The sequence below is a fragment of the Ovis aries genome, chromosome 1 (assembly GCF_016772045.2).
Source record: "Ovis aries strain OAR_USU_Benz2616 breed Rambouillet chromosome 1, ARS-UI_Ramb_v3.0, whole genome shotgun sequence".
Taxonomy (NCBI): Eukaryota; Metazoa; Chordata; class Mammalia; order Artiodactyla; family Bovidae; genus Ovis; species Ovis aries.
In genome coordinates, this window is record NC_056054.1 from 204,611,123 (window position 1) to 204,633,595 (window position 22,473).

Sequence of the window (22,473 nt, forward strand, 5' to 3'; positions counted from 1 at the left end):
GAACTAAAAATTTAGATTCTCATTGAAATGATACCCTATACTAAAAGAAAAAATATGAACCAGAATGGAAGATTGTTCTTATATTTTAGAGCTAAATTAGCAAAGCTAGTATCTCAAATCCTTTATCTGTTAGCCTGCTTTCTGGATATGATACCAGGTTTGGGCTTCCCTGGTGGCTCAGAGGTTAAAGCATCTGCCTCCAATGCAGGAGACCTGGGTTCGGTCCCTGGGTCGGGAAGATCCCCTGGAGAAGGAAATGGTAACCCACTCCAGTATTCTTGCCTGGAGAATCCCATGGACGGAGGAGCCTGGTGGGCTACAGTCCATGGGGTCGCAAAGAGTTGGACACGACTGAGCGACTTCACTTCACTTCACTTCACTTTGGGAAGATATCTATAAAAGGATAGAAAATCCTTGGTTTTCTTTCATACACTGAACATTTTTAAATTGCTGTTTCTGTGGTCTGCATTGTGGATAATAATACAACCTTAACTTGACTGCTCTCTGCTAATCCAGATAGAGGATTCTCTTGCATTGTCTACATCTATCTGAGCAGCCTGTCGCTCTGACCTGTTCTGCAAGTTAGTTCATCTGAGACTGGGCAAAGCTCATCCTTCAACTGTTAGCTCAAATTACAAGGAATCTTTATGTTTATTCATTAAATTTCCCTTAAGGATACTTTTGCAAGAGGGCCCCTTCTAAATCTCTACTCTCTTTTGTGACAGTATAAAATAACTCATTTAAACAGAACCTAGCAGGCAGGAAGAACTCAAATGCTGGCTAATTATTTACTTGCTCATTATTGGTTAATACCTTTATTACAATACTTCCGTCGCTATCAGTATGATACACAAATTCACGTCCTTGTTAAAATTATATTTTTTTGAAAGTAAATTCAGTAGGGGTCTTGTTTCTTCTTGAGAATTAAATGCCCAGTGTTATTCTGAAAAGGATCCACAACACTATGTGGCAGATAGTGCTGTTATCAGAAGGGGAACCACCCCCCCACACACACTTACAGGGCCCAAGAGTGGGCTCTAATACTCGGAAATGAATTGTCCAAGGAGACACACGTACTGACAGAGCAAGAGAGCTTTTTGGGAAGGCGCTTGAGTGGAGAGTAGCAGGGGAAACAAAGCCAGGGAAACCTGCCATGTGACTCTCAGGTTTTATGGTAAGGGGGTTACCTTTCTGGGCTCTCTCTGGCCAGTCATCTTGCTTAGCCCATATTTAGTCTGACTTAAGGTCCTTCCTGGCGGCACAGACATTTCTCAGCTAAGATGTATCCCAGCATAAGGGTTTCTGGGAGGTTGGTAGGACATATTATGGATTGGCACCTCCTCCTTCCTTTGGGCCCCTCTCAAATTCTCTCGGAAGCAGCACTTTGTTCCTTATCAGGACCTTCTGTTGTGAGACAGCTCATGCAAGTGGTTATTATTGTGCCTGGCCAAGGCAGGCAGTTGCATGGGGTCCCTGTTCTAGGGGAGGAAATCAAGAGATTCAGTGAATTTGCCCAAGGTCTTAGAGGTGGCTCATAGTGGAGCAGGACTTCCAACTATCAGCTGGCTTTACCAGCTACATTGGTGACCACTCTGCACTGCCCAAGGAGGCAGTGTGATAGAACAGACTTGTGATTACCAGCCTGTGAAAAGTGGACCCCAGACTTATCTCTGCCTTTAGCTCTCTTTCTAAGCTTGAGCAGGTCACAACTTCTCCAGACCTTGATTTCTTACCAAAGAAATAGAAGACATTTGGGAATAGAAAAATATAGGTAAGAGCCCTCCTCCCCAAACAAATAGATGATCTTACCAAAATTTCTTTCACTTTAGAATGAAGAAATACTTGAAAGCAGTCATGATGCAGACAACCCTGAGCCAGAGCAGCCTGACAGTTCCAAAAATCTTTCTCCCAGCAGGTAAGATTGCACATCCCTTTGCAGAAGTCATTTTAACCCTTTAAAGGGGTGAGTGTGGTGGGGGGAGGAAGGTGGGATATACTCGCTTTTAAATCTCATAACTAATCTTTCCTAGATAAATTCACATATTTATTCTGTATATTAACTAACCTTCATTATTTACCCATGAAGAAAATTCATGAATTTCATAAAAGCAACAAGCAGGAGAAGAAAAATGGCACCTTCAAAGGCTTTTTAAAAACACTGATTATCAAGAAAATTGTAAATGAAGTTATTCCTAATATGAATTATTGATTTTAAAGCATTTAAAGGATATAGGTTCCCCAGAGACACAATTTATACAAATGTAATGCTATTTGGGGGGCTTCCATGGTGGCTCAGTGGCAAAGAATCTGCCTTGCAGTGCAGGAGATGCAGGTTTTATCCCTGGGTCAGGAAGAACCCCTGGAGAAGGAAATGGCTATCCACTCCAGTATTCTTTCCTGGAAAATGTCATGGACAGAGAAGCCTGGGAGAGTACAGTCTAAGGGTATTGATTGTATTGACACAAAGGAGTCGACACAATTGAATGACTAGACAGCAGCACAGATGCTATTTTTGGCCTACAGAAAGGTGTCTGCATGCATATGAATGCTCTCTTGATCAGAAAGCCTAAATTATGGCAGTTAACAAAAAGGATGAGATGGTTGGATGGCATCACCGACTCAATGCACATGAGTTTGAGTCAGCTCCAGGAGTTGGTGATTGACAGGGAAGTCTGGCTTGCTGCAGTCCATGGGGTCACAAAGAGTTGGACATGACTGAGCAACTGAACTGAACTGAAGACCAAAAGCATGAGAAGAAACTCACTTTTTAAAAGTCTTTATACTCAGAATCCTCATCATTACCTCTAATCTAGCATTTGTCATGTTTTTCTGACACCATTTGACGCATAAACTCCCTTATGAGCTGCTTTTATCGCCCAGAGTCTACCATGTTTGGCTCTTAGCAGGCCTCCATAAATATGCTTGTAATGCAATGAACAGATATCTTTCGGAACTCGCCTCTTGATTAAAGCTAATATTAGTTTAATTAGACTACTTGCTATTCTTTCCCTTTAAACTATTCAAGGAAACATGTGGGCTCTTACTGGTTGAAATATACCTTTGAGTTATAGTAAAAGGTGCAATTCAGCATATCTGAAAGTGTGTTAGGTTGGGTTGTATCTGAGATGAACCACTTGGCAATGTGTTCTGTTGTTTTCCTTAATTGACAGGATATCATTGGGGACTTCTCTATTACTACAACCACATTTACTTTTATCATTATAGTTTGTCTTATAGTGAATGCTTTAAGTTAATTGGTGAATTATTATATTAATTTATAGTAGTGGTTTAATCACTAAGTCATGTCCAGCTCTTTGACACCCCATGGACTGTAGCCCCCTAGGCTCCTCTATCCATGGGATTCTCCAGGCAAGAATACTGGAGTGGGTTGCCATTTCCTCCTTTAGGGGATCCTTCCAACCCAGGGATTGAACCAGGTTTCCTGCATTTCAGGCAGATTCTCTACCGACTGTGCCACAAAGCAATGATTAAATCATACTTCTAATGAGAAATACAAATAGGAAAAGTTACAGCATTTAATGAAACAAAAATATCTAAGATTCTTACAAAAGAATTTTGAGAACAGGCCAAATTAGCTAGTGGATTGAGCAGGAGATAGGAGAAACTGTAAGATTACTCATTTTGTCCTCCCAGAAGCTTTGAATAACTACTATAAGATCACACCTTTGCTGTAACAATTTAATCTGTATTTCCTTTTTTACTTTTGATTTTACAGTTTTGAGTTTTTAATGTATAACTAATATAAATTTGTTGGGCTACAGTTGGATAGGTATATGCTTGGCATATAGTAAGCATTCAGATTTTGTTGAATAAATTATAAACTTTTAAATAGTACAGGCAAAATGTTATAACAATGTCCATTAAGGGTTCTGAATAATTAATCTCTTTTCACATTTGCATGGCTTGCCAGAATAACATTACTTTATTATATTTGGAAAAAGTAATGATTTTAAGCATTTTGTGATAATACTGGGCATAGTCCCTAACTTCAGAACTTACATTTTAGCTAGGGAAAAAACACATGAAATGATTCCTAGGTAGCACAATAATATATGTGATTCAGTATATATTTTAGAGGGAGGGGAGGAGACGCTTAATGGAAGATCAGAATTGGGGTTGTAGATATAAGATTTCAACAGCTTCAGGAGAAAGTGTTCCTGAAAAGGGAAACCAGTTTATGCAAGGTAAGGTTGGTCATGAGTGAAATTTGTAATGGGTAATGGTGGCTACAAGGAGTGAAGGAGGAAGAGAAGATTAGATAGAACCTTGAAAACCAGGTAGAAGAGATTGGATTTGATGCTGGAGGTAGTAAGAAGCCTTTCAGTTCTGGAGCAGAGTAACATCATAATGAAAGCTGAGGCTAGTCCCACTGCAGGATAAACATAGTTACGGAGACATCTAACATTTCTCTCATTATTACAGAAGAACGAATAACCCTGTATATCACTAGTTCTCTGTTCTAATTCTCATTGTAGCTGTGGTATTCAATTAAAGTCCCAAATACAGGTCAACTCAACTCTTCCTCATAATTATCATTTTAGTCCCAACTATAAACACCCCAGCCATGCCTCACAAGTAAAAAGTTCTGCTGCAACCAAATAATTCAGATGCTTCTGAATTTTAAAAATATATATTGAACCACACCATCTAGTATGATAAAGAATCAAGAAAGAATCAGGTGCAAAGCAGATGATCACATACTATGTACAAATCTACTGAAACACTAAACGCTGCAGAGCAGGCCTAAGAACATTCCTAATGTTAAGAGACTAGGGCTAAATTTGAACCAACGTTTGGCTAGTTAATGACACCAAATAAAAGGAAAATGGTGTCTTAAGGCACTACAGCTATAGTTCTTATTTCATCTTTTCCTGAACAGTCTATTAGGAGAGAAGACTTCCCGCACTTAGACATTCCAGAATAAACCTTTCAACAAACAAAAGAAGCACTTTAGATGGTTCCACAATGCAGAGAACACAGCAATCCTCTATCCTGGGCACAGCAGCAAGTCTGAACAGGAAATAGGATTAAGAACACGTATTACAGGCTTCTCTGACATTAAACAGAACCAGTTGATGACATAAACAAATAGTGTTCACCCAGGAGTTTAAAAGCCTTTGTGAAAATACACATCTGTTGACAATTTTCAAGTTGTTTATTGGAAATCATAGATTTATTTTTAAAAACCCTCTAATTATTTTGCCATATAAGAGCAAAATTCAAATAATATAAATAACATTTTGGTATAAAATTAATAATATGGAAAATAGATGCAAGCCAACCAAGAGGTAAAAAGTGTTTAGCAATAATACTGTATATAACCATCAATTGATCATCCAGCCTGAAAGTTTATTTTCCCTTTATTGATGACTTTTAAAGATAGCCTTGCACTGGAGCACCAAAAAGTTTTTTTTTTCCTTCCTTTTTAAAAGGTTGGAATCCTTTATTTACAATTATTCTTCTCAGTACTTTAAGTCTGATGAAGGAAGTATCTAGCAATTTCCTTATTTAAAAAAGGAAGTGCCTTCATATTTCCTCTAAGTTTAAATGTTTCATTCTGTGTCAAGGAAAAATAAAAGATGAACACAACTGAAGGGAGCTCTTTCACAAATAAATAACTGTTTCACAAAAGTATTGATGTAAACAAGATCATTTTGATGGGCAGAGACACGGATGTTCTCAACCAATAGCAAATTTAAACAGTTACAAGTACAGATACACAGGGCATATATATGACCAAAGGACAAATGGTATTAAAGGATCAATTAATAAAAATTAATTACAAACCTGCTTTGCCAAAATGCGCTTTTGTTCTCTACAGTTTTTAAAATTGGTCAGAAAATTTAAATTGTAATGATCTAAAAACTCTGAATCTACTCTGAAACTAACTACAAACCAGAATGTTTGACACCATAGTTTTGACATGAGTTAAAAATGCTAAATTATCTGAACAATCAATGTAAACAAGCTTTGATTTTCAAAATAGAAAAAATTAACAAAAAGTTTCTGTAAACAATGAAAAGCTACCTGCAACAAATTATATATATATATGTGTATATATATATATATATTTCTATATCATCATCATCCAGTTATGTATACTGAGAATTCTTTTTTAGTTTTTTTGTGTGTTTCAGATGTCATCATTTCAAGTGATACATCTTAGTTTTCCCTAACACCTTTGCAGACAAAGGGTTTATAATCAGTTTAACTGCTTTTGCTGAAGTCATTATTTTGCCTTTCATATAATCCCCCTAACAACAGACCTCACCTAGTTCTTTCTGTAGTGAGGAGAGGTTGTTTGTATCATAGCCACATTTTCATCCTGCCATGTAAAATAAATCTAACTTCCGATATTGGATCTCAGCCATATCTCTTTTATTACAAGGAACATACAGCTTTACAAATGTTTTAAACTTCATTCAGGTGACTTTTCTATCACTTTCATTCTGAAATATTTAGAAGTTGAATATTACCTCTGATAGTCATTTTGATGAAAGAATACATTTTTTTAGCTACTACAGTTTTGATGTTTAATACTCTCAGTTTTAACAGCTAAACTCAAAACCAACTGGTTTATGAGACCCTGTTGGAGAGGGGTGGGCTGATTTTAGTAATTAATACAATTTAGACATTAAAACTTTTATTTTATAAATTATGGAGAAAAGAGTCTCATAATGTTCCATCTTTCTTTTTGAATTCTTCTCCATTATTATATTCCTTTATGTAAACTACATTCAAATAGCTGCCTTAAAAACAGACTGATACTGAATATTTTAAAACCAGTTGAAATTTCATTAAATTATTGATAAAATCAACCTATCTGAATTAACAATGATTTATCTCTAGCAAAGGACCCTCTGAGTAAGACACTGTCCATGTTTTGTGTCATTGTCTAATAATAATTAAAAAAAACATAATAAAGTACTAGTTAGGATAGAGCTAATGACTTCTCAAATTTCACATTAAACTTTGAAAAAATATATAAATATATTTAAAATGACTCCAATACTGTCCAGCTAAAACAGCTACATGAATGTGACAGTAAATGATTTGGTGATTTATAAAGAAATTGTGTATCTTCTCCTAAGTCTCCTCTGAAGAAGAGGAAACTTTCTTTGACCAGGTTCATGTACTTTCTTCCATGCCAATCCTCCCTTGCCCCCACCAACTCCCTCAAGTGCTCTTTAATAAGTACCTGGTTCAGCAACATATCCATTTTTTTGAAATGTTATGCTATACATTTACTTGGTATTTTCCAAAAGCAGTTATCCTAACACCTAGGCACCTTAATAACTTTTCTACTCCTCCAATATACACATGGTACTGATAACTTGAAATTCCCTTTAGTTTTGTTTTCATATGAACCTTGTCTAAATCTAAATCCCTTGAAATGAATTTAGGCAATGAAGTAGGTAAGTTATATTGAAGGGCTTCTAGAATCAAAGAAACATTCTGATAGACTGGACTTTCAAAATATTCCTTTGTTCTTCATATTCATTTCACTTATGGTATAGACAAACATTTAAAAGTTTCTTTATCCAGGTTTGGCTCAGTGACAGTGATAAAATACAACATTCAAGTACTATTAGGCAAAGGCAGCCCTACAGGGATATGTATCCACATAGGTCAGTTTGCAAAGGAGAACTATCTTAATTATTCTGCAGTACATCTGACCAAAGAAACCTTTTGAAATTGTTTTTACTTTTGGGTCTGTGGCATCCGTCCAGAGGTCCTGAAGGTCTTCTACATGCCCATGAGATGTCATCATTTTTTCATAGATGCAAGGATGGTAAGGGGTTTTACCTTCCCCAGAAAAAAACACATGGTATTGTGGTACTATCCCTATTTTATTGGCACAGAGGCCCATGAACACATCGTCTATGTAAAGGCTAGAGTTAAGTGTCTGTGATGCCTCATAGACTTTGGCAGCCACATCACCAGAGATCACGTAGGCGGCTCCAGCGGTATAGTCAGGGTAAGCAGGCCACTGGTACATTTCATAAGAAACATAGTATTTGCTGCGTTTGTCTCTAACGGGAGGAGCACCACGGTGAACACGACCAATCCAAAAGTCTTGAACACCAATTTGTTCTAAACTTTGAAGGTATTCAATAAGATTTGGCATGTGAATAAATATGTCGTCATCAGCAGTCATGAGGAATTTGGCATGTGGACAAAAGCGATTTGCCCAACTGAACTGGAGAAGAAATTTAAGAGTAAGATTATAGAAAGAATCAGCAAAGTCTTGCTGAATTATATCACTGTACATCTGATCTTCCCAAACCAGCCTTCTCTGAAGTCTTTCTCTTGTCAGTGGGTCAGAAGGTGTTCCTAAGACAAACAGAGTTTTGATGTTGGCGTTAAGTTGAGAGCAAACATACTTTTCATTGCCCCATGTTTTCCTGATGGCAGAACGGCGATTGTAATTTTCAGGCGCAGTCTTTACAAACAGTAAGAGCAGGACATCTTGCGCTTGACACTTATCCTCATGGTTAATCAAGTACTGGTAACGAGGAACCCCCTCCTCGCTGCGCTTAAGAGACAGGCTGTCATTCACAAAATTGTAGCTATTTATGAGGTATCTGTAAGAGTAGGACTTCATATGGCTCACGATGTGATTATCGATCGATATCCAGAAGAACATCAGGCTTAGTACAAAACAAGTGGCAAATAACTGAATAAACTGCCATTTTTTTACTCTCCTGCCACTAACAAACATTCTGACGTCCATCCAGGTCTGTTTTTATTTAGGGTCAGTTATAAACAAGTGCTTGCTTCTTCAAAACCATAGGACTGTGTATTCTGTAGAACAGATGTCCATGTTGGTCATTAAAAATGTAAAAGGAGCTCCTTATTTCATAAAATATTTTCTTTTAATACCATTTTTTTCGGAGACTGCAAAAGAACGGAACACACTGCAGAATGACGCTGGCACATCAGAATGCTCCCACTCTGACATCCTTCATTAAGTTCAAGGATTGGCCTTACGCAGCTATTCTGTGTAGTCCTTTTTGTGCAAGTTAAGTGCAACCTATTAGAGTCAGGAAGAGAAAAAAATTACAAGTGAATGGATTACTGAGTTACCAGAAAGAATCCTTAAAAACAATATGTAACCTGACTGATCTGGATAAAATGTGATGGGGCAGCTGGTGTTGAGTAGACGCATACAGCTGTTTATTTTTTCAGGGGAATCCAAGGAAAGGGAAAGAACCACCCTCTACCTTCTTCGCATTCAGAATACAAAGACCCTTTTCTCTTCTCAAGCCTAGGAAGAAAATCTCCAAAATGTCTGTCACCTAAAGTTCAAGTTTCTTAAATGGGTATGTCCATGAATATATTGACTTGGAATATAGTCACAATGAAAGCAGCTATATAGTTCAAGGAACAATACTCAATGAAACGAAAGTTCATACATTAAAGCTTGTCCCAGACAAGGCAGAAATAGGAGTAATATTTTTTTTTCAAACCAAGATTCATAATCAAGAAGTTGAGATATGCTTCTCAAAAGCACAGTCCCAACTCTCTAACCAAAGTGGCATTTCTGTACAGTCATCTTGTTTCTGTTCTTTTCCTTCTGGAAACTCCACAGGCACCTCGAATTTAACATGTTCAAAAATAACTGCATACACTGAGAGCACCAGGCAGTACTGGCCTAACCTGGGTGGTGGGGCCTTTCACACCCAGCTGTATTTCCTGTCGCCCAACGTAACTCTACACAAGGGTGATAACTGCACAAGCTAGGCTTGCAAAAAGCCCAAGGAGGGCAGGAGATCAGAACCAAGCCTTAGTGATAATTCAGAGATCAGCACAGGTAAACTTTTATCCCTAAGGGTATAGATTTTTTAATTGCTAGCACCACTTAGGAATCCACAAAAGCTTTAAAAAAGAAAAAGAAAGAAAAAGGAAAAGCATAATAGAGAACGGCAGAGTGCATTGAAAGTAGTTAGGTATCATTTTGTGAAATTTTAAGTTTTGTGTGTAAATACCTTCAGGGTTGTAAAGTAAAATGCATTTCTGTTGTAAAGTAAAATGCAAAAAAGTGAGGAATACTGCTATAAGGGCTAGATCAATATTGGTAATTTGCCCCTTGGTTTGGGTGGTCATTCCGGACTGAATGAATGCTCTAGGGTAGGACAAAAGAAGACTTTTGGGCATCCCTTGGACTGAAAGGAGATCAAAACAGTCAATCCTAAAGGAAATCAACCCTGAATATTCATTGGAAGGACTGATGCTGAAGCTCCAATACTGATACTGAAGGACTGAAGCTGAAGCTTCAAAAATTCCCCTGATGTGAAAAGCTGACTCATTGGAAAAGACTGATGCTGGGAAACATTGAAGGTAGGAGCAGAAGGGGACAACAGAGGACAAGATGGTTGAATGGCATCACCAATTCAATGGACATGAGTTTGAGAAAACTCTGGGAGATAGTGAAGGACAAGGGAAGCCTAGCGGGCTGCAGTGCATGGGGTTGCAAACAGTCAGACATGACTCAGTGACTGAACTATAACAAGGGTGAGAGACAGTAGGAAACATCCGTTTCTGATGGTGGCATCTGCTTACACTTTGCAAAATTGCTTTCATTGGGGAGGTGGAGTGGGGGAGGGGCACTTCCTCTCAGTCTTAACTGTGCTCTCTTAGATAAGCCCCACCTCTGAAGACCCAGCCTTCTGCCCCTCCCACAATACACACAGAAGGAACTGGAGGCTTCATGCAAAGTAACAGAGAAAGGCAGAGTTTAACACAGCTTAAGTGTTTAAGAATTCTATGAAAAATCTTAATTGAAACTAATTTGCTGTTTCTATTCCAAGAGATCTCCGGAAGGAAACAGAAGAGTAACCTTTGGAACCACAGGCAAAACTAGCTTCCCATTTCTGAGCAGCTTCACTTACTCTGTTCCAAGGGCAGCTTTGCTTTGTACCTATTCACAGTTGTCTACAAGCCGGAGCTTCTTGCTAGACAATCAGCCTACCCGCCCAACTCTGCCAGCACCCACTTGCACCCTGGACTCATAGAGGCCCTTGTCTCTCTCCCATGAATGGGTCTATTGCTCATCTGGATGAGAACAACTATAGCACAACACTCTATCACTATCTATCACCAAACAGCCAGCCCATAACATTTGTTTTGTCCCCTTCCACCCCACTACGTATATATTTCCCTCATTTTCCCATACTCCTTCAACTGTTCCCAATTGGCCTCTAAGAGTCACAACTGTTTTCTGAAAAATGACAAAGAACTAGTCATGAAGCCAACAACCCACACTACTTCTTTAGGCTCAGCACAGTGTGTGAAGTTCTAAGACACAGTTTCTCCACCCACAGCTGCTTGAACTTTGGAGCCACTGTTTACATCAGTCACAACCAAATCTCCCTGATGTGATGAGGGGAACATCTGGGAATTCATAGAACTTGGCTTCTCTAATAACAAAAGAACACCCCCACTCCTCCAAAGTGAACTTAGTTATTAGGACGGCTTTTTCCAACCAAAAGCAAAAGCACCTCCGTGATCTAAATTCATCTGTTAAAACTAAACAATGTTGGCCCAACCCTGGTGTTGCTGATGGAGACAATTCACAGGCAATCAAGGCTCACCCTTCTGGGTTCACACTGTCATAAAGCTTCTCTAAGGCACATCTTCTAGCTTCTGTATTCACAGCGCTAGGCTGGGGGCTACAGTGAAGCCCACAGGCCTGCCTGACCTAGAGAAAGAAAATGCTGGACCTAACAGGAAACAAAGCGATCCCAGTAATGAATGTGAGCTCAGCAACCATCCACAACAGAATGCTGTGGGTGCAGCTTCCTTTGTGCCCGCAGTGCAACTGGGTGACCAATCAACTGTCGAAACCAGGGCTACCCGGTTTGGGGCCAGGTTTATTATATAACCTCAGGCACCCCTCACTGCACTCTGCTTTAGTGACTCAATCTGTAAACCGGGAGCAAAGATCAAAGTATTGTTACTGAGGGAATACAAAAATTACAGATGACTTCAGAGCCTGCTGAAAATACGAAACAGGGAAGGCTCTATGAGAGAACAGGACAAAGAGCTGCTTAGGGGAAAATATGCAAATACTTGGAATATAACTGGGGTTTGCTTCTGTCTGGATTAAGAGGAAGGTAAAGATATCCTCAGTTTTCTCTTTCCTAAAGGAAGTAGTCAGAAGAATAAGAAGTTTGAGTGGATAAGAAGTTGAGTAGGAATATCAGAAAAGAATGTGGCAGACCCCACCCCAAATACTTTTCAGTCTGGGAGCTGTGCCCCTTAACCACTCAAGAATATTTCTTCACAAGAGAGCTCTTCAAATTTCTCTGATTATAAACAGAAAACAAAACAATTAATGCATCTAGAGGCTAACAGGTTTCCCAAAATGAACCCTGACTTTTTTCTACTTCATTCCTGCTGTCAACTCATTTCTCTGTTGAGTTTACTTTTGTAATCCTAAAGTATTATGCAGAACCTGCTACAAATTTTGAAGTTTTAGTTAAGATGATGAGGTTGGCATTTTAATTTCAAGTTAAACAACCTCAATGTTGTTTAAGTTAATTTCAGTGTCCAATGTTTCAGTTAATCCTACAAGTGTGTGTGTGTTTGCTATAGAAATACACCGGGCATGGTGGCAGTCATGAGGTAATATTTTCTGGTCTCTGCTCTGAAAGCACCAACAATCTAGTTGAGACAAGACTCACAGCATGCATGTGGAAACACAGTTCCCCTGGACAACAGCAGGCATGTCGCAGTAGGGTTCACTCTGTATGTCAGCACCAATCTGGGTCATACCTGCTCTAGGCACAATAGGAGTGTCCCCGGGAGGAGAAATCAGTGACAGCTAGATCACAAGGGTCTAGGATGATCAGGATTTAGGTGGTTGCAGAAGGACAAGGAAGCAGTTTCGGGCAACAAAGGAAAGAAATACAATATGGCAAATATTTGAGAAACAGGCCTGTATTGATATTTGAAAGCAGGGAGGTCGGGGTGTACTTATGGAGAACCTTGAAAATAAGGCAGAGAAGGCAGTGCCCAGGGCAGCAAGTCCTTTTTGTTTTTAGTGATAACTCCCTTGTCAATATTTATTAAGCTTTATGCAGAAATCTGGCACTGGTACGAAGGATGCAGGATTCCTGGAGATCAGACCCTGGGTAATATCAGGACCTTGTACTGAAGCAGGCAGGCTTCCCTGGTGGCTCAGCCTGTAAAGAATCCACCTGAAATGCAGGAGACTGGGGTTCGATCCCTGGGTTGGGAAGATCCCCTGGAGAAGAGAATGGCTACCCAGTCCAGTATTCTTGCCCGGAGAATCCCATGGACAGAGGAGCCTTGTGGGCTACAGTGCATGGGGTCACGAAAGAGTTGGACATGACTGAGCAACAGAGCACACACATACTGAAGTGAGATGAGATAAAAAGGGTCTAGTCTAGGATGGTGGAGGTAGGGAGGGAAGGAAAGGATGAAGATGACCTTCTCGACTCTGTGGGAGAAGGCGAGGGTGGGATGATCTGAGAGAATAGCACTGAAACATGTATATTATCATATGTGAAACAGATCACCAGTCCAGGTTTGATGTATGAGACAGGGTGCTCAGGGCTGGTGCACTGGGATGACCCAGAGGGATGGGATGGGGAGGGAGGTGGGAAGGGGGTTCAGGATGGGGAACACGTACACCCATGGCTGATTTATGTCAATGTATGGCAAAAACCACTACAATATGGTCAAGTAATTAGCCTCCAATTAAAATAAATAATTCTTTTTAAAAAAGCCTCAGTGGCATGTGATGAGTGACCTGGGACAGGGAGTAAAGGAGAGGAGAAAAATCTAGGTTCAAGCATTACTGACAAAGGAGGGAAAACTGGTTTCCTGAGTCAGGAATGAGGTGGCAACACATTTGCTTTTAAGCTGTGTTGATGGAGATATTAAGAGAGACAGCAAGTAGGTAAGTCCAGCAGGTAATCTGAGCCTGGAAGCAGACAGCACTGAAGTCCAGTGGGCGCCCTGAGTTATAAAGACAATGGGGGCCATGAACATGGGTGAACTCTCAAGGAAGAAGAGCTGAGCAAAGGCCTGGAGGAATCGTCAACTCAGGGAAAGGAGAAAATGGAGGAGTCGAAGAAAAGAGAAACTATTTTAAAGGGCTGGTTCATCAGAAAGTTAAGATGAGGTAACAAAGATCGAGAGAGACATTTGGAAGGCAGGGCAGACAAGGCCTGTCATGGAACTCAAGTGGGAAGACAGACCTGGAGCAAACAGTGAGAGCTGTGCTGGGAGACAGGGGTGCTCTCAAGGTTGGGCGTGGGCGGGGTTGGGGAAGGCATCTTCCAGGAAAAGCAGCAGCACTGTACCTAGACCAGAGTAATGTTAACTAGAGAAAGCCAGTGGGTTTGAATTCAAAAATGTCTATTTGTTTTTTGATTCTAATTAAGAAACATCTATTTGTTCCTTAACCACTATTTTAGACCACCATTGTAATACGTTAACAACATCCAATCTTAGAGAAACTGTATTTCTACATCTTACCTAGAAGACATGTGACACTCAGAAGTCCAAGGAGCCCTTGTTTTATGGTGTAGATGTTTGTTCACACTCCCTCCCACACACTGAAGACAACTTACTGGCAGGAAAAGTCATTTATGTGGCTTTACTTAGAACTGCATTATTCTGCAGTGTCAAATTCTAGTCCACTCCCTCTTCAACCACAACCTCTAAGCATTCATCTGGAATCCTCTGCCCACCCCCTACCTGCCCCCTAACATCCCTGGCCCATCCAGCCACCTCCTGACTCTTCTTCTACCCACCTCCCTGTCTCAGATGCAGGGTCACCCGGCACCTTTGCCCTCTTGTCCCTGGCTCCTGTCCTTCCACCCCAGCAACCCCAGACCTTGGGTCATTCCCATCTTCCTATAATGCCTGCCAGGCTGCTGGAGAAACATAACACAGAAGGCAGACAGCGCCACCACACATGGCGACATCCAGCTGTGGGCAGAGTGCTCAGTGCAGTGTGACTGGCCTCCACTTGTTACGGAGCTGCTCCCTCTCCCAGGCTCTCCACCAGCCATGCTGGATCTTCCCCCCTCTTCCTAGGAAGTGTCATGCTCACTCTTAGCTGACAACTTCCCTTCCTACCCCATAGAAAAAGTAAAAGACATCACACACTTGTCACCATCTCATCCCGTGTGTGCTTCCTCTTCAGGAATTCCCCGGGCTGGGCAGCCCACTCCGTTCCCTCTATAAAGCACACTGACCATCGTCAGGGGCCAGGCTAGGGAGAGGTGAGGGAAGCACTCATTTGGGGCACAAAATTTAAAAGTGATAAAAATATGACTATAATGTTGCTCCTCCAGCAAGTCACAGTTTTTTTTTTTTTTTAAGCCTCACTACTTGATACTTTTAAGCTTAAGTTTTCATGACTTAAAGTCTCATGTGAGATATAACTTTTGGTTCCTTTCCAGACATAACTCAAAGGAAAGAAAGATAACATTTTCTTTCTCATCTTTATGTTACATTTTGTTTTACATTCCAAGTATTTTTTTTCCTGGCTTGCTCTGATCATTTATTCCCTATTAAACATAGGTAGGATAATCCTCAGGAACCAAACTGCCATGTTAAAGAAATCAGGTATAAAAAGCCCTGAATTTACCAGAGAGCCTATGATTTGATCTTCATAGATTTTTTTTTCTTGGCAAAATAGTATTTGGTCCTAAGAAACACAGCTGGTTACTGTTTAGCACTAATTCTTTTTCTATTTGCTCAATAAGGTGGCAACCTGAAATGTGAATGTACAACTCACATTTTAAGTGGGAAAAATGAGATATTCTCTCAATTATATTTTATTCTTTAATCAAATTTAAGGGTATTCAATATAAGGCTATAAAAAAAGGACACATTCCATGCAATAGCTATCTTTAAGTGTTTATGTGACTGTGACTAGCTATGAAATTTAAGCTCAAGCTCTGGGCAAAGATTAAAAGTCATGTGGAATTGTTATTCCTCCACAAAGAATACATTTTAGAGTTAATTCTTGATCCACTGTTAGTCTGAAGGCTTTAAATTCCAGCTCTGCAAGCATGGATCTGAGACAGTGGGAAAAGTTGGTTATAAAATGTATAGTGTGAATCTAGTAAATTGCTCTCCACTTACATAAACTATGCTATATGTTTCTTTATAAGTTAAACATGGTTGTCAATTTCTGTTTGCTGGTTGTGGGAAAACTAAAGACAAGAAAATGCAAAATGAACAAACAAGTAAAGACAGGCTCCAAGTAAAGATAAGCACTAAGGAAACTGGTGACAGAGACATTATAGAGTATCATATTTCAGAGGCATTATATTAAAGGTTGCTAACATTTCCCAATAACCAGTTTGATTATACAGAATTTGAAAGAAACAAAAGAGCTGAAATATAAAGAGAGTCTCGGAGCGGTCACACACTTGCTTTTCTAAGCCTGGCCTCCTGTGTTCATTCTTGAGGCATATTTGTTGAGTTGACAGGGTTGCCAGTTCTTATAAATATGATTTTTGTCAGTTTTGTTCTTGCCTACTTAAGGAACAAGCTTCTCCTTATGCCTAGTGTAGCAACAGTTGCTAACATGGTATGTTTAGTGTGCACCAGGATCTGTTCAGAAGGCTTTACATAGACAGTAACTCTCTCAGTCTCACAACAACCTATGAGGGAGAAGTTATCTCCCCCTTTTTCAGAAGAAGAAACGGAGGCACCGAGACATGGTGTTAACCCTGTAACCTCCATGAATTCCAGACCCTGTTGCAGCTCAAAAGCAGATGGTCCTTTACAGCCCTGTCCCTGAATTCCTGACCTGCTCTTGCTGTACTCCTAGTGTGATGGAAGGACAGAGAAGCTGGTGGGGCAGAACCAAAAGAACCAACCCTAGAAGGGAAAAGATTTGCTTCCCTGTCTGAAGTTTGGAATCATTTATGTTTTGCTACCACCTGCATTTCACCAGAACTTGTTTTCATTTTCTCTGTAACATACCCTTTTCCCAACCTTCTATCTCGTTTCCCTCCTTCCTCTCCTTGATCTCAGTAGCACCAGACAATGGGCAAGTGACAATTTGAGTCACTTTGGGTACAAAAAGTCTTTCCTGCACATGGAAGATTGGAGTATTTAAGGGAGGAGATTCAAAGTGGTACATGTGTGCTAATAAGTCACTTCAGTCAGGTCTTACTTTGTGCAACCCTGTGGACCGCAGCCTGCCAGGCTCCTCTGCCCATAGGATTCTCCAGGCAAGAATACTGGAGTGGGTTGCCGTGCCCTCTTCCAGGGGATCCTCCCAACCCAGGGATCAGACCCTCATCTCTTACATCTCCTGCATTGGCAGGTGGGTTCTTTACCACTAGGGCCACCTGGAAAGCCCTCAAAGTGGTAGAAGGAAGTAAAGAAAAAAGTAAGTAGGGAAGGAGAAGAGAGTAAAATGTACATGACTCAGAGAGGATATTTTAAGCAAGTATTCAATGAATAAGTATTGGATGAGATGAAAGGACAGGAGTCATACACAGCTGAGGTTAAATTATAATATGAAAAATACTGATTTCAAAATATAGTGACAATATAACCTGATATAAACCTGCTATATAAGCTATACACTTTGGCCTGTTATCCAGTGGCAACATATTTCCTGTTCTGAATGCAATATTTGATTGTGGGTTCAGAAAACAAAAAATAAATAATGGTGTAAAACGTAAGATACACACACATACGCATATATCACATTTCCATCCCAGTTGATCAACATTTATTATAATAAGTAAATTGCCATTTAAACACCTGCCCTGTCCTAGATAATATGTTGTACAGCCCTGAAAGTAGGTAATACCTACATTTAAGTCATTCAACAAGTATTAATTTATCACATACTGTGTGGTAGGCCACAGGCAGGATGCTGAGAGGGCTTCAGAGATGCATCCAGTGTAGATCCACTAACAGAGTAAAAAATTCTTCCAGTGCAACCTGGAATCTGGCAGTGGGGTTGAGGGGGTGGGGGGCAGGTGGGCAAGAGAATAGAAAAATCAAGTGCGAAGGTGAACAAAAATAATTTCTATCCTAGTGCTCCCATTTACTAGTCACGTGAGCTTGACTTGTCTTTAAACCTTGTACCAACAGTGTTTTCTGAGGATCATTTTAGATGATCTACTGACAAAATGTGGTCCAGGTCAAGTGTTCGATATATGTTAATTTCCTTTCTCTAGAAATTGTTCATACATCTTTACATGATGGTTTAGTTAATAGATGGCTGATATTCTTTAGGGGTTATTTTCCTTTCAAAGTGATGAGCGGTACTCTTAATATTCTCCTCAAAAACTGTTATTAGATATGAGTTTTTCAAAGTTCTGATCTGATTGCTAATAGCCATTAAGACATCTCAGACACTGTTGTGACTGAAAACAAAGGTATCATTCCTAATTGAACATGGTCTTCCATTATCCTTGACAGGAAAGAACAATATGGTTCCCACAAGCGCTTAAGAATACACTTCAAATGACACAGCCAAAAGATTGTAAGGTCCTGTAAAATATAAAGAAGGAAGCCTGAGTCAACTTTTTAACTTACTTTTCTTAGACCACAATCAAAAAGTTGTCCAAAGAGTTGTAGAAAAGGAATAAAAGAGATAAAATATGAAATTTCAGGGAATCTTAAGCTGTGTAATAGTACCCTGAACTTAGAATTTAAGGAGCTTATTGCCTGCAGACTTAGAAGAACATTCCTTTCTGTTAAAAAAAAAAAAAAAAAAAAAAAAACTTCCAGTGTTATAATCTGCACAATGGAAGATAAATTTTAAAAATAAGTTACTGGTGTCTCTGAATTTCTAGCATTTAAATGTAAAGAAATCACTTTTGCTTTTTCAGAGTTTACATCTCACCTGATTGAGTTGCTTATCCTTAAATATGAATTCTTCTATCTCTTTTATATATGCAAACTGCAAAAAAAAAAAAATTCTGGATTTACACTGTTTGGGCTAAATCTTTGCTGGTAGAAATTCTATATCTAATGGCTGAGCTCTTATAATAATTTGCTGTTCCCCAATTTCTGGAACATAGATTCAATGTATATTTCTCCTCACAAGATTATTCAACAATGGAAAATAATGGCTATGGAAGTATTTTCAATATTGGAAAATTTCAATATTGGAAAATATTTTATTTTCAATAATGGAAAATAAAATAATGGCTATGGAAGTATTCCCCTAAAAAGTATAATGTGCCATAAAATGCAAAGCTAAAATTTATTCAGTTGAGAATATACAATGTTCCAAATATACAAGGATACATTTTGTTACTTTAAGACAACGTTTCCTTCAGAATTGCTCCTAGTTTCTTTCTACGCATCCTATGTTCTGATATATAGATTAGAGTGCAATTGGTTCTCAGAAAGAACTCTACCCTAACAATTTGAAAGTCACTGGGAGCAATGATTCTAGCCAAAGTGACCCATTTAAAAAGATGACCCATTTCAAAACCCATGAGTTATTATTCAAGCTGTTCTATATTTTAGAATTAGAAAGTTATTTCCTTTTCTTACAATCTCATTTGGATCAGTCTTTTATAAAAGGGAAATTCTATCTCTATTTTATTGAAATATATAAGTTGACATTTTCCCTTGCTAAAGCTTGCACTTAATTTTGAAAATTCTTCTCCACCTTCTGATGATTTGTGTTTGTGCATGTGTATGTGTGTGGTCAGAACATTTAGTGCAGTATCATCTATGCCTCCTAACCATCCCTCATTTCTCATTCCTCAGAAACAGCCTCTCTGAGCTGCAGCTTGAACTCTCCCTGTCATAACACTCATTCCCATCTTCAGGTGTCACAGTGGGCCCCTGGAGACTGAGGTTAGTCAAACTGAGTCACCTTCATCCTCAGAGGGGCTCAGTAAACACTCATGGGGAGTCCCTGTGGGAGAAGAGATGGGAGAGAGAGAGAAAGCGGAAGAGTGGAGAATCATTTATGTATTTAATGGAAACATTTCAGATATTGAATTTATTGTTTTTAACAGAAAAAGTTGACTCCAAAAAGAAGCCCCACCCCTGCACAGGGTCAAGATGTAAAATCACTGTAAGTTTCTTATGAGAAAGTTAAAACCTCAGGTGCTTATAACCAGTCCCCCTTTCAGAAAGTTCAGGACAGGATCTTTTCAGCACCACCACTTAATGCAACTACCTTCAACCTTCCTTTTCTGGGTCAGTTTCAGCTTCTCACATCCTTCTCCCTGCCCCCATAGGGACCAGGCAAAGTTTCCCAAAATAAAGGCACAGAGGAACAAATCCAGTTCCAATGTATGTGCTTTCATTAGAGATTACCCTAAATACGACCTTCAAGCCGCCACCAGCCACCGAGCGGTACAACGTTGGTGTCCTTTTAACATGACCCATAACCTATGAAAAGCGACCCTGGGAACGAAAAATATAGGGTGTGTAGTCAGAATCGGATGAAAAGTTGCTACTGTGGATCTACGTAAGGGTCATCTGAGTAAACAAATGACTCTGTCACTTCAGGAAGCAAAATAAAATTTGGCAAAGTCAAAGGAAAGCGTGGCCAGGACCTCCCCGCTTAGAAAGAGGTCTCGTTTCCCAGTTATCCCGCCCGCCTACTTCCTTGTCTGTATTACCCCAGCCAGTAACTCACTGAAAGCTTCCCCTGTCTGGCGGTTTCCCAACTTCTAACACGACGCAGGATCTCTACCCGAATTCACCCCTGCAGCCTAGGTGTGGGCGCAAGGTTGGGGGCCCCACAGCCGGGAACCGAGGCCGGCAGGGCGCGGCGTTCCCCTCCCGGCTCCCGCGCTCCGGCCGGTTTCGGCATCGCGGCGCGGCGGCCGCCTAGCTGGAGCTCGTAGGAATGGGGACCGGCTCCGGGGAACTTCGCCCTACCCCCCGCCCCGGAGCTCCGGGCCCCCCAGCCTACCTGCTGCATCTGGATGGCGGCTCGGCCCAGGGTCGCGGTCGCCAAACGCCCGCCCGCAGGCCCGAATGAACAAAGGCGCCCCGGGGAGGGAACGTGCCTCTTTCCCCGCCGTACTCTCGGGCAGCGGGCAGCCTTGCCCCGCGGCGGATAGGGCGGCCCCAGCTTCCCGACGCCTGGCCTCGCGCTCCGGACCAGGGCCGCGAGCCGACTCCAAGCCCGGTGTCAGCTACAGCCTCGCCTCCTGGGCCCCAGAGCTCATTCCAACCTGAAGTCCTGGAGCCGCCGTGCGAGCGACTCTCCTCCCCTCTCGGCCCTGGCGACCTCGCCTGGTCCAGACGAAGCAGAACAGACTCCTTTCCCGCAGTCCGGGAGCCACTCCGGCTGGGAGGCGCGGCGAGGCGGCCGGGCCGGGCAGGGGCGGGGCGGAGGCCAGGCCGGCCAGGAGCCCTTGCTGCGGACCAAGGGAATCCGTCTCCCCTCACAAAGAACAAACCAGATGAGGAGTTGCGAATTATCCCCGCCGAGCAGGCTGGAACTTTCCCCATTTAGTGATCCGGAAGAGAAGACTACATTTCCACCTACAGGCGGCCTGGGCCCCAGTTAGGATGCGGTGGATGCGGAGCAGTTTAAAAAGAGTACGATTGATCACACATATTAATTCCATATGAAACAACTGATCTCCATATACACTGCATTAGGAGGCAGAATTTGTTGGACAAGTGATCCTTTCGTTCAGAACACGCAACGGTTTACTCATCTACGGGAGATAAGTTTTGACTGATTGAGCCGCAGTTCTCTGAGCACCTTATTTTCCTTTTCAGAGCGAGAGTTCTAAGGGCAAGCTAGACTTTAAAAGATCTCTTGTCACACCGCTTACGCACCCCCGCTCCGAGCTTCAGGGGGCCTCAGTGACAAAAGAAGGAAACTCAATTTTACTGCATACAGCTTTGCGACAGCGGTTCGTTTCAGGAATGCAATGGGCCGGTGGGAGAGACTCACTCCGCCCCGCAATGAGTTTACTTTCAAGCCCAGCTTCATTTCAAAGAAAACGTAAAGCAAAACTCACCAGGACCAGCTCCTTAAACTTCCAAATCGCAGGTCGGCACTCCGCCGGCATGGGAACTAAAGTCATTGGTCTCCGGAACAAAACTTACTCGTTTTAAATTTTAGGCAGGGGCTGGGGAGTTGGCTCTCGGCTGGGCTTGCTACCCCAGCGGGAAGCGGGCTGGAGCCGGCTGAAAGCTGGGGGACCCAATCAGGGGCTCCCGGCGGAGGGCAGGGGCGCGGCCCGTGAGCAGCGTGCTGCGTTTCCTGCACTCTTGGCGTCACTCCGAAGCCCAGCCTGGCCTGCCCGGTAGCCACCACCCCAGCGTGTAGGTGAAGGTGATGCGTCCGGCCTGTCTATTCCTGTCGGTGCAAGGCAGCTCCAGGAAGTGCTTCTCCACACCTCTTTAGTTAATTGAGATTATTTACTCAGATCATCAGACTTGCCTGGTGGCTGATGGTAAAGCGTCTGCCTACAATGCGGGAGACCCGACTTCAATCCCTGG

At 41.3% G+C, this 22,473-nt stretch overlaps 3 protein-coding genes across 21 annotated transcripts in view; 1 reads left to right on the plus strand and 2 right to left on the minus strand.

Annotated features, from left to right (window-relative positions):
- LOC101103203 (LINE-1 retrotransposable element ORF2 protein) overlaps positions 1-21,983 on the minus strand; it is a 75,875-nt gene extending 53,892 nt beyond the window's left edge. For 10 of the 11 annotated variants that reach the window (XR_006056554.1, XR_006056548.1, XR_006056547.1 and 7 more), the window contains exon 1: positions 20,924-21,983. Coding sequence is in view for 3 of the 11 variants with exons in the window: in XM_042233955.1 (XP_042089889.1) it covers positions 20,924-21,468 (545 nt within the window). In the remaining 8 variants the exon portion in view is untranslated. The remainder of the gene's footprint in view (positions 1-20,923) is intronic. The other variant, XM_060419946.1, reaches the window with a different exon arrangement.
- Positions 1-22,473, plus strand: part of MCF2L2 (MCF.2 cell line derived transforming sequence-like 2) — a 288,114-nt gene that overhangs the window by 166,409 nt on the left and 99,232 nt on the right. For all 7 annotated transcript variants that reach the window (XM_042233901.2, XM_027957913.3, XM_060419927.1 and 4 more), the window contains one exon: positions 1,830-1,915. In XM_042233901.2, the coding sequence (XP_042089835.1) occupies positions 1,830-1,915 (86 nt within the window). The remainder of the gene's footprint in view (positions 1-1,829; positions 1,916-22,473) is intronic.
- Positions 5,158-22,180, minus strand: B3GNT5 (UDP-GlcNAc:betaGal beta-1,3-N-acetylglucosaminyltransferase 5). 3 transcript variants are annotated; one of them, XM_042233934.2, is made up of 3 exons: positions 21,990-22,180; positions 17,881-17,980; positions 5,158-9,055 (listed from the first exon to the last, which is right to left on the minus strand). In XM_042233934.2, exon 3 carries the CDS (start codon positions 8,753-8,755, stop codon positions 7,610-7,612), a length of 1,146 nt encoding a protein of 381 aa, XP_042089868.1. In that variant the 5' UTR covers positions 8,756-9,055; positions 17,881-17,980; positions 21,990-22,180; the 3' UTR covers positions 5,158-7,609. The 3 variants fall into 3 exon arrangements, with proteins under 3 accessions (XP_042089868.1, XP_011953656.1, XP_011953657.1); XM_012098266.5 differs by lacking the exon at positions 17,881-17,980; XM_012098267.5 differs by lacking the exons at positions 17,881-17,980; positions 21,990-22,180 and adding an exon at positions 21,189-21,302.

Excerpts from the sequence above, each read along its gene's own strand:
- B3GNT5 (XM_012098266.5), bottom strand. The coding sequence starts at position 8,755 with ATGGACGTCAGAATGTTTGTTAGTGGCAGGAGAGTAAAAAAATGGCAG.